Source organism: Eretmochelys imbricata, chromosome 1 (assembly GCF_965152235.1).
Source record: "Eretmochelys imbricata isolate rEreImb1 chromosome 1, rEreImb1.hap1, whole genome shotgun sequence".
In the NCBI taxonomy this organism is placed as follows: domain Eukaryota; kingdom Metazoa; phylum Chordata; order Testudines; family Cheloniidae; genus Eretmochelys; species Eretmochelys imbricata.
Window position 1 is genome coordinate 28,409,620 of NC_135572.1, and position 12,361 is coordinate 28,421,980.

Below are 12,361 nucleotides of genomic sequence, written 5' to 3' on the forward strand. Positions count from 1 at the left end.
GAGCATCTCCCAAGTATCTGAAGATAAGAATAAAACCAAACAGTATCTTTCTCTTTCTTCTTTGCCATGCTGAAGGAGACGTAGCTTGCTTACAAATGTATTTAAGGTGAGAGCAAGTAAAGAGTGTGGCGAGTAAGCACAGGGCCTAAATAAGACAAATTAAAAAGATGAGCTTGGATTAAATAAATAGTTTTATTGGATATCCATCCCCAGATGTGGCAGTATCTTATGGTTCATTGGAAAGCAAAGCACTCCAAAGTAAAGGTGTCAGAGGTTTCTTTTCCAGCTTTGAAAGCAATGTCATTATATTCTAGAGCATAAGGAACAAATTCTTTTCATTCTAGCCAACATATTTCGTTATTGTTGTTCATGCTCAGATGTCTCTTCCTTTTACAAATTGTGCTAAACTATTAGCCTCAACAATTTCTTGTGGTTTCCAGGGAATTCCAAGAGTTTACAATAGAATAAGTAGCAAGGTATAGTAATTCCTTTTGGCTGTTATCTACACCTTTTCTGTCTCATCGAGTGTATGCCCATTCATATATTATGATTCAAAACTATTAGGAGCACCCATTTGATTTTGATTAAATGATGCATAAGTTCCCTTTCAATTAACAACCTTTTTTAGCTAAAAATTTCTTTATCACAATCATCTCCTCAAATTCCAACACTAGATTATCTTAATCCACTGGGAATGCCACATTACATGGGTTTATATAACAAAAGGGTGCTTAAATTTATCTGCCATTCAGTTGGGCTTCAGGAGTTGACATGACTTTGAAATGAATGAGACCGCCAACAAACTTCTCTTGGTGTTATTGTTCCAGTCAATAAACAGTCATATCCCTCAGCAAAACTGACTGCTTTCATAAAGTCTACAAAAAATGCACCAAACTAACAGACAATACTATTTTTTTATTGTTTAACATTTCATTACTTAAGATCTTTTATTCCAACTTTTTTTGTGTGTCCATTTGAGCAGGGAGTGTGACATTTCTAGAATATTACAGTGATAAGGACACCAATGGAACTTTCTCCCATGCTGCTCCTCACATTTGGAAGGAGCTTCTCATTAACATCCAAAAACTAACTAATTACCATCCTTCAAAACCCTTTGCCCTTTACCTACAAAAAAAACTTGACAGAAGTTAAGCTACTGGCATGCTGATCTCATTACCTATCATGCTGGCCAATAATGTCTCATTGTTTCCTTGTATTCCCCCATCTCTCTGTATCCATCTTGTCTTACACTAAGATTGTAAGCTCTTTGGGGCAGGAACCGTCTTTTGGTTCTGTGTTTATACAGCACCTAGCACAATGGACTCCTAGGCAGTACGGTAACACAAATATAAACAATTTAGTAATTACTGTGCATGAAGATCATATCTTTGCAACAGAATGGCCAAAAACTCAGTACAGCTTATGTACTGCAGATATGCTAGAGATAACAAAAATTTAGAAGGAGATCCTATATTCTCAGAATTTGCAGAATTTCTACACACAGAATTCTGGCATCTCTTACTAGAAGACTGTTCAAATGTACACATAAACCATACTAAAATTCAGCTTGGAAAAGTGCAAGCTAACACATCTGAGGAAAATTAATCTGGGTCACAGATACTCAATGATAAGGAAAAAACTGGAAACCGGTAATGCTGTCAGAGACTTAAAAATGTAAACAGGAACACAGAGCATATCAGAGTGGGGCCATATAATATAATTATAGTGCTTAAACTATTCTCATGATGTAAGAGAATTCATGTGAAACTTTAGTATTTTAATTTGAAGTGTAACTTGACATGGCCATGTAATTTCTGGATAAACTGTTCATCCTTAAATGGAACCCTAGGTGTCTTTAAAAAGTGAGGATCCATATGTGAAAATAAAAAAGGCAACTGAATTTTTAAATACCTAAATAGGTAGTCCACATATCCAGGGCTTAAATATTAGTGCTGACAAGGATACATTAGAACAAATAGTAATGGTTCTTTTAAATCAGGTACATAATGCATCTCTGCATCCCACGAGGAAAGTGGAACAGGTACCTCTTCAAAAAACTTCATTTGCATGCGCTGAAGATGTAAGTGTACACGTAATTTAATTTTCAAGGACTGGTAACTCTGCATATGCAGACGCCTACTGACTCACATTAACATGGGTTGCTAGAGAAGCTAGAGCAGGCTCGCAATTTTGCAGATCATCTGGTTTTGAAAGTGTAGCTCTGTAAAGTATCTCAACCTCTGCATAAACAAACATCTTAAAAATTATGCTATTCAGTCACAACTCAGACTTGTCAATCCTCCTATTCCCTTTCCCCTACTGTATTCATCTTTCAGTGTCACCCATTTTAGATCCTGATATAAAATACCACAAAGTTCTTGTATACGGAATGTAACCCTCCCTCCTCCTCCCACCACAGACAACATTTAATCTTTGAAACTCCTTTAGAGTAAGAATTTTAAATCATATATGTCCACCTACCATACTTCTTGTGGCAGGTTTAAAGTTATGCTGCCTTTGATTTCATCCCCAAAGCGCAGGTATCCTAGAGTGGCTAGAGTGATATACAAGGACATAACAATTCCCATGCCAATGTTCAGTGCCTGTGTGAAACGTTGGGTTTCTTTCATTCTATTTTCCAGAGGGAGCACCTGAAGAAAAAGAAACAGTACATAACAAGAACACTGAGTCAATGATTTTCAAATGCTCCTGCACTTTATCTCTTCTCTCTAAGAATTTTTTCCTTTAAAACTATTTCTTAAGCTGTCTGGTTTTTATAATAAGTAATACTACCGAAGGATCCAAAGCAGTTCATATATTTGTTATGTTGTACACACACAATAGAAGAATCACTTCAACCACGGAAAAGGAGCCATCTCTAGAAGAAAGCAACAGCTGTTTAAAGGCACAAAGCAACACCACTCTATAGTTTCGGTCAGGTATGTCCAGATGAAAACGTAGAGTGAATTGAAATAGTCAGAATGGAAGCTATTCATACTAGAATCAGGACACTACAGGTAACACACCTAATCTTATGATGACCTATTGGTTCATCCCTAAATAATTCATCATTGCTGAAACCAAATTACATAGTAAATCACTTTTCTAGGGAAGTAGGCAATAAATTCTCACAGAAAGACGAATGATGCTCTCATTTTAAAAGGAAAGTCCAATTGGTCTGCGCACACAGTATTTTAATTCATATTTAACCCATGTACCAAAGATAGTGAAGACACTCCTAGACAAGCATATTTTTGCTACATCTTGCAGAAAAGCTGTAAGAATTTATCAGAGTAAAGCTGCAAAACTTAGCAGTACTGAAGCATCTTTGAAGAATGGAATATCAGGAGATTCCTCAAGCTCTTAATGTTTTGCAGCACTTACTGAATAAAATCACTGACAACATCTGTGAGCTGATACTGGCAAAAGTTAGAGAAGTAGACACCTCACTCATCTTCCAAACAAAGATCTGACAAAAATTACAGAAGGATAAGAAAAGCCACCCCTTGTGGGTCAGATACTTACTTGGTGTAAACTGACAAAACTAAATGCTATTGTGATTTACACTAGCTAAGAATCCAGTCCATACAATGTGTTTGATTTGGAACCAGGATGTGAAAGGCTAGTTTAATTCAGAGCTATATTGCAAATCTGGCTCAGATCACAAACAATGAGTAAAATAGGGACAAAAAATGAGTAAAAGAGGGTGTGCTCCATCCCTGTCCTTTGAGGCCCCAGAAATGTCTCAGACTCTGTCCAGTCATGGAAAACTTCATGTGATTTATTTACATTCACAACACCAACACCAATACAAGCTCATGCAGCAAATTATTTACAGTCCTTCTCTACTTTTAGCCCTTTCCCATAGGCCACAGGGGAACAGAGATCTCTCCCTTCCATCAGACCTCTGAACACATTCAGCTCAGCCAGCCCAGACCCTCTCTCACCAATTTCCTTCCAGTGTTCTTCTTATATCCCTCAGCTGATGGGCTAATTGGTTCATCAGCCATCCCAGACCGATCAGCTAATTAGCTACACATCCCTAGTCTGCTTTCTCCTATGGAACTGATTGGTGCCAAGTGATCAGAGTGCTGGGTCACTTTTTAGCTTCTAGCCTTCTCTCACAGGACTAAATTGAGAGCAAATGTATTCACAGCACAAAACCACTTAAAAACAATATAATTCAGTTACTACTTAGAGACTCCAGAGTTGATATAGCAAAAAAAATGTTTTTTTAAATGCTGCAGGTAAGGATTAAAGGGCAGCTACAAAATTGCATCCTGCTCCTTTCACTGCCACTGATATCCAATGATCCCTTAGCCTACTACTCAATGATCATGTTCTTTAAAATGAGATACAGAGGGGGGCTAGGATTAATATTTTTATTATTTTCAATTTATAACAAAGGTAATGAAGAAAACAGAATATAAAACACTTCATTCACCAATTAAAATACAATATACAGAATCATTATTGTTAAAAGAAAGAGACGGAGGACGTGCTAACTACAAAAGAAACTGAGGACAGCAACAGGGCCACACCAAGAATTGAACCAAAAAAAGAAAAGACCAAGCAGACCAAAGAACATATAATCTCACTTGGACAGCACTGTCTTACCAATGTACATTATTCAGTGAGATATACTTTATATAAATATATTATTCCTTCATCTATTGTTATATCAAATGAAGATCATGTTTAAAGGTCTTTCGAGTTCTGCCATTTCCAACAAGTCACTCTACCCGCCCTTGGTATGTGACATATAAACTCTCATCTACTTGGCTGCCAAGGTAACCTGAAGAATCCACAACTCCTGCTCATTTATTCAGGTTTCTTTTTTCTGAACTGAAGTAGCTTACAAGAATCATTTATGGCTTCAAGAGAATATCTGGATGCACACATCCCTCCGAAAAAATTCAGACCCTAAAATAATGTGGATTAAGGCTCTAGGGGACTGCCTTCACATCACAAATAGTCCTCTGTGTCTTTGATGCCAAATTTAAAATTATCAGAAGGGGGTCTAAGTGGATGCAAAAGATAAAGACTTCTTTACATTACACTGTGTTATTCCATTTAGGAGAACCTTTTACTTCCTTACCCTACATTTGGTCCATAGATGGTTATTTCCTGGCTTTCACCAAATACTAGCACTGCCAATACAGTACATCTATTTATATTTCTAACACACTTGCCATTCTGGGGGTAGCCAATACATTTAGTGGCAAAATGGTACTCTAAAAAGTTACCTTATTTAGAGGCATTTCAAAATTTCAGATTTTGGAAAGTTAAAGAATCTGTATGCAAGGAGGATGCTTTTCTTAAACTAATCCTTCCACACTACAGGTATTCCTCCAAAAAGAAGCATGGAATTGCTTCATAATGAAGTCCTAATGGTGGAGAAGGTAAAGTTTGCATTGGGCAGCCTTTAGAAACATAAGTCCATCAATAAGTGATCAGATTAAATGGGAGGAGAAATACAAAAAAGAATCTTAACTGCCAGCACAGGTAATTGTCTTGCCACAGAGATCAAAATTGCTCACTCCTCCAAAAGAATTCAATTTCTGTGGCAGTATAGAACCTCTGAAGTGGTCTCCTAATGTTTTGCACTGAAAATTGCTGGGTAGAACATGCAATACTGCAGATTCTTTTGCTTTGCCATCTGCTTAGTGGCTTGGAACAGAGATTGCTGTGGCACATTATCTTTATTGAGAATTTGGAAGAGCATAACTTTGTGTGACTTTTCTCCCCATGTTAGTTTGTCCAGCTCCCTGGCTTTCCTACAAAACTATTCTTTAATGCTAAAACTTAATTACAATGGATGTAGGAATTATATTTTGTGCTGGGTTAGGCACAAAAGTGCTCATTTGATAACTAAACGTTTATTCTCTGGTGAGTGTGAATGGGATGAACTTTCTGCACAAGTTTGGCCATGCTCAGTCTCTTCAGGGAATCCCAGTATGTGCAAATTGCTGCAATGGGCTGCCTCTTCCAGGCCCACCACTTCGACTCACAAGGACTTACTGCCTTTTGTTTGCCTGACTTCCAGATACCAGTAGTCTTCAAATATGTCTTCCATCATTGATGTTTGATTTTTAATGCTTCCAACATGGGACATTAGTCCTCTGAAAGTTTTTTGCACAAGGAAGGCAGTGACTTTAGTTTCTGCACTGTCCTAAGATGGATGTTTCAGTGGGGAAAAACATCTGGTCTTTTCCCAGAGCTTTGCTGCTGAGTTACCTTTCCTCCTCCATTTTGTCTGACAGGAGAGGGCTACCAGAGAGGTTAGGTGTACTGCTTAGCCTTCTGAGAGAGACTGAAATTTTGCTGGGTTAGTCACTGGTAAACTGTGGGAGGCTTTTAGGAAAAAAGCCGTCATGTAATTTCAGAATACAGGAGGCACAGGGGGAACTCTGAAGTGGATTGGACTGAAGAATTTATGGGTTTAAAGGTAGAGGAGGCCTGGGATTATTTTAAATTAAAGCTGCAGAAGCTATCGGAAGCCTGCATCCCAAGAAAGGGGAAAAAATTCATAGGCAGGAGTTGTAGACCAAGCTGGATGAGCAAGCACCTTAGAGAGGTAATTAAGAAAAAGCAGAAAGCATATAGGGAGTGGAAGAAGGGAGGGATCAGTAAGGCAAGCTACCTTATTGAGGTCAGAATATGTAGGGATAAAGTGAGACAGGCTAAAAGTCAAGTAGAGTTGGACCTTGCAAAGGGAATTAAAACCAATAGTAAAAGGTTCTATAGTCATATAAATAGGAAGAAAACAAAGAAAGAAGAAGTGGGACCGCTAAAAACTGAGGATGGAGTGGAGGTCAAGGATAATCTAGGCATGGCCCAATATCTAAACAAATACTTTGCCTCAGTCTTTAATAAGACTAAAGAGGATCTTAGGGATAATGGTAGCATGATAAATGGGAATGAGGATATGGAGGTAGACATCACCATATCTGAGGTAGAAGCGAAACTCAAACAGCTTAATGGGACTAAATCGGGGGGCCCAGATAATCTTCATCCAAGAATATTAAAAGAATTGGCACAAGAAATTGCAAGCCCATTAGCAAGAATTTTTAATGAATCTGTAAACTCAGGGGTTGTACCGTATGATTGGAGGATTGCTAACATAGTTCCTATTTTTAAGAAAGGGAAAAAAAGTGATCCAAGTAATTATAGGCCTGTTAGTTTGACATCTGTAGTATGCAAGGTCTTGGAAAAAATTTTGAAGGAGAAGGTAGTTAAGGACATTCAAGTCAATGGTAAATGGGACAAAATACAACATGGTTTTACAAAAGGTAGATCGTGCCAAACCAACCTGATCTCCTTCTTTGAGAAAGTAACAGATTTTTTAGATAAAGGAAACGCAGTGGATCTAATTTACTTAGATTTTAGTAAGGCGTTTGATACGGTGCCACATGGGGAATTATTAGTTAAATTGGATAAGATGGGCATCAATAGGAATAATGAAAGGTGGATAGGGAATTGGTTAAAGGGGAGACTACAACGGGTCCTACTGAAAGGTGAACTGTCAAGTTGGAGGGAGGTTACCAGTGGAGTTCCTCAGGGATCGGTTTTGGGACCAATCTTATTTAATCTTTTTATTACTGACCTGGGCACAAAAAGTGGGAGTGTGCTAATAAAGTTTGCAGATGATACAAAGCTGGGAGGTATTGCTAATTTAGAGAAGGACAGGGATACCCTACAGGAGGATCTGGATGACCTTGTAAACTGGAGTAATAGGAATAGGATGAAATTTAATAGTGAGAAGTGTAAGGTCATGCATTTAGGGATTAATAACAAGAATTTTAGTTATAAGCTAGGGACGCATCAACTAGAAGTAACGGAGGAGGAAAAGGACCTTGGAGTATTGGTTGATCATAGGATGACTATGAGCTGCCAATGTGATATGGCTGTGAAAAAAGCTAATGTCGTCTTGGGATGCATCAGGAGAGGTATTTCCAGTAGGGATAAGGAGGTTTTAGTACCGTTATATAAGGCACTGGTGAGACCTCACCTGGAGTACTGTGTGCAGTTCTGGTCTCCCATGTTTAAGAAGGATGAATTCAAACTGGAACAGGTACAGAGAAGGGCTACTAGGATGATCCAAGGAATGGAAAACTTGTCTTATGAAAGGAGACTCAGGGAGCTTGGCTTGTTTAGCCTAACTAAAAGAAGGCTGAGGGGAGATATGATTGCTCTCTATAAATATATCAGAGGGATAAATACCAGAGAGGGAGAGGAATTATTTAAACTCAGTACCAATGTGGACACAAGAACAAATGGATATAAACTGGCCACTAGGAAATTTAGATTAGAAATTAGACGAAGGTTTCTAACCATCAGAGGAGTGAAGTTTTGGAATAGCCTTCCGAGGGAAGTAGTGGGGGCAAAAGATCTATCTTGCTTTAAGATTAAACTCGATAAGTTTATGGAGGAGATGGTATGATGGGATAACATGGTTTTGGTAATTAAATATTCATGGTAAATAGGCCCAATGGCCTGTGATGGGTTTTAGATGGGGTAAGATCCAAGTTACCTGGGAAAGAATTTTCTGTAGTATCTGGCTGATGAATCTTGCCCATATGCTCAGGGTTTAGCTGATCGCCATATTTGGGGTCGGGAAGGAATTTTCCTCCAGGGCAGATTGGAAGAGGCCCTGGAGGTTTTTCGCCTTCCTCTGTAGCATGGGGCACGGGTCACTTGCTGGAGGATTCTCTGCTCCTTGAGGTCTTTAAACTACAATTTGAGGACTTCAATAGCACAGATATAGGTGTGAGGTTTTTTTTTGTAGGAGTGGTGGGTGAAATTCTGTGGCCTGCGTTGTGCAGGAGGTCAGACTAGATGATCATAATGGTCCCTTCTGACCTAAATATCTATGAAAAACTCAGCTCAAAGTTCTTCCACTGACATCACTGAAAGATTCCTTAAGATGTTTTTTAAGAGGATAAAGCTGAGTTGCTATGAACTCCAGGTTCCATTCCTCACAAGGAGCTGGGGTGAAGTTCCCTACTTGTTTGCCAAAGTCAGATGCAGCTGTAAGCAGGAATGGCAAGCTACTATAAAAGAATAATAAATACAGTGTACGGTGATGATAAAAAACAGACACCTCTCTAACTGAACCAAACTGCAAAAGGTTTAACAGATCTTAATGTGGATAAATATCATTGTGCCCAGGAAAGTGATGTGACTTGTCAAAGGTCACAGAGGAGCTTGCAGCAACCAAGGGAGCTGGAAGAAATCATGATGAGAAATACAACCTAGATCTCCTATTTGAATTGAAAAAGTTGAATATGTATTCTCCTTGCTACCAACCACAGCACAATGGAACTTCTTATTGGTAAATTGCAACTGCTCTATTAATCCATTCAATTACTTAGTCTACAATCTTCTTAAAAAAATAGAATTACTTTCTAAAGTTAAAAATGTGTTTGATCTAAACTTTTTTTTAATTTCTTTGGAAAAACACAAGATCACGGCAATCAGTTGAATGCAGATAAATACACTCAGTTCCAGTGCAGAAGCATTCATATATTTTTATTTTTATTTTCTGATTGAATTACAGCATCCACTGTGCCATTTTATTTTCCATTATGCCATCATGTTACTCTATGTGTTTAAACATTAATGATCATACTCTGCAATACCCATGTTTCACCATGAAAACAAAGAATGAAGTAAGAAAATAACTCTGGCAGATTACAGGGCTATTAACGGAGACAAAGTGTGAGTCTTGCTATTTAGCTACCAAGTACACTTGTTACTCAGTGGCTCATTGACCTTTAATCATGCCACATTTATGAACAGATGAAAGAATTTACTACATGTACAAGATATGTTCAAACATCACCAACCTCACTTTAAACACTACAACTTGTGTTTAAGCTTTGAATTTAAAGGAATACAAGCTACACAAACTGAAGAAGAAATAGAAGATAGTGGTACAGTCAAAGAAAGATACAGATCCATATACTTGGGCCTTGATTCAATATGGCACTGAACTATGTGCATCACTGATTTTAGTGAGAATACTGCTGAATCAGGACTTTAATTACCAATATACCACATCCAACTTTCAACCATGCTCATTTATGGTTCCTACCGGACTCTGTCCAGTTTGAGCTGCCTCCATAACTGCAGCTATTGTATAACCGGTAAGGATGTGTAATATAAAAAAAAAATCTTATTTATGTGCCTGCTTGTTAGAGAGCTTATTCCTTCACACTCCCACTTCCCTGGTCCTTCTCGCATGAACAGAGAGCAACAATACCCGAAGTCCGAAGGTGCAAACAATTCGACGTTTATTGGGGTGAACTTCCAGCAAGCTTAAATACCAGTTCCTTTTTCCTTATTTTCGAATCCCAACTTACTTCCTGTTTGCCCCTAATTTATATAGTAATATTCTTAGTTATACCTTAACCAATCATTCTACTGAAATTTAACTAACCAATCCTAACATATTCTAACATGATTAGCTAACCAATTATATCCCACCATCTTAATTAGATTACACCCAGCAAAATTAATTATACAGCAGACAGAAACAATCACAGAACCAGACAGAGATTATACAGACAAACAATAGCAAAGTGGGAACTATAATGACAAAACAATACAGAAGTGAGGATTTCACATCCCAGCTATTGATAAGTGAGTTCTTGCCAGACAGGATGCTATCAAACTAAGTTTCCTTTTACATTTTCTAGGCACTTCCCTTTCTCTGGAGGTGACAGGAATACAATCCTGTCCTGATAGTGCCTGACAGCCCAATAGCACCTTATTTCAATGTGACTAGTTTGGAATGTGAGGATGTGACTGTTCGCTTCCTAGCTTATGGCTGCCTCTGCTGCTTAGCCAAAGGCCTGAGCCTAAGAACAGGGCCTCAGACTGTCACAGTAAGAGAAGGCCCTTACACCAGCAGACAGTGATTTTGATTCTTTCTTTTATATCTCTAGAACTAGCCAAGTGATAAGAATACCCCTAAATTCTTAAAGTACAGGCCTTTGCAGACAGGCTTGAATTCCTACCGGACTCGTCCAGTTTGAGCTGCCTCCATAACTGCAGCTATTGTATAACCGGTAAGGATGTGTAATATAAAAAAAAAAAAATCTTATTTATGTGCCTGCTCTTGTGTTGTTGCTGCTGGCCATCATAGGTCACATTTCATCTTTATTTCTCTTCTAAGCTTTTCTGGATCCAAACACTGTACTGAGCAGGAGCATTGGTTCCCAGTCACAGTTACTTCCATCAGAGTGAGATGCTTTCCTTGACAGATGGCACCAAATAGAGTACATGGACCATGACCTCATCTCATCTAGGACCAGGTTCCGGAAGGCACTGACTTCAGTGAGAATAAAGGGCACTAAACAAGATGCAGGACTGGTCTGTATATAACAAGCAAATAACCATTTATAAGAAATCAAAATCTATCTACACTGGGACTTTGTCTTAATGACAAATTTTGGAACTGACCTTTATCAAGGAACTAAGGCTGCTCAAAATAGATCCAGGAAATGGCCCATGTTGCAATGGATGGAGAAAGAAAACAGGAGAACATGAAGTAGTGCTGATAATTCTAATATTGTATTTTACTGTTGATCACTTATTTCTCCAGTGGTTGAACAGTTTTTCACTATCAACTTGATTCCAGCCGCTGTATAGTCCCTGTTGCGATGACTGCATGGAGCCTAACATTCTACCTGAAGGCAACAGTGATAAGGCATTTCCCACAGTTTCTAGTCTCTTAACTGGATTACATTTTGGTTTTTGAAGAATTGCGTTGAACAGGCTTTTTTGCTGGTGCCAGAAATTAAGTCACTTTTCTTAAATCTTTTTTAGTGATTTTCTTTAAAGATATTAAATTTTAAACTAGATGACTGAATGGCATTTTGAAATGGCAAAAAAAAAAAAAGCACACATCTGACTCACTTGAATTGAGCGGTAGCACTGTATGCCGTCTGCACCAGACCACGGTCTCTTGAGGGATGTTGAAAAGGCAATGCTACTCTAACTCAGTATCTCATATTGATGGCTTTCATGCTGCTGTGTGCTAGCTCAGCCACGTGTTTCTGTGGATACAGACAGCTTTAATAAATCTAGTCCAGTGGTTCCTGAACTTTTCAGTCCTGCAACCCCTCTATCACATATATAATTACTGCATGACCCACTGGTGTGATAAATTACGCTACAAGGAGAGGCCATGTGGAGCAGGGCTTTCCCCTCACAGGGTAGGGAGGGTGTCGGAGGAGAGAAAGTCAGGTATTATGTACTGGGACTTTCCCTTGCTTTTCTTTCATTTTACTTTTGTTACTCTGCCTCCTCTGTGGTTTCTCTCACTCGCTTTACATGGCCCTTTCCTGCCCCAAGC

At 38.5% G+C, this 12,361-nt stretch overlaps 1 protein-coding gene across 1 annotated transcript in view; it reads right to left on the reverse strand.

The window, feature by feature from the left end:
* The window catches only part of SLC36A4 (solute carrier family 36 member 4), a 245,179-nt gene that overhangs the window by 162,631 nt on the left and 70,187 nt on the right, over positions 1-12,361 (reverse strand). Inside the window, exon 10 of the mRNA XM_077805422.1 lies at positions 2,482-2,651. Within this exon, the coding sequence (XP_077661548.1) occupies positions 2,482-2,651 (170 nt within the window). The remainder of the gene's footprint in view (positions 1-2,481; positions 2,652-12,361) is intronic.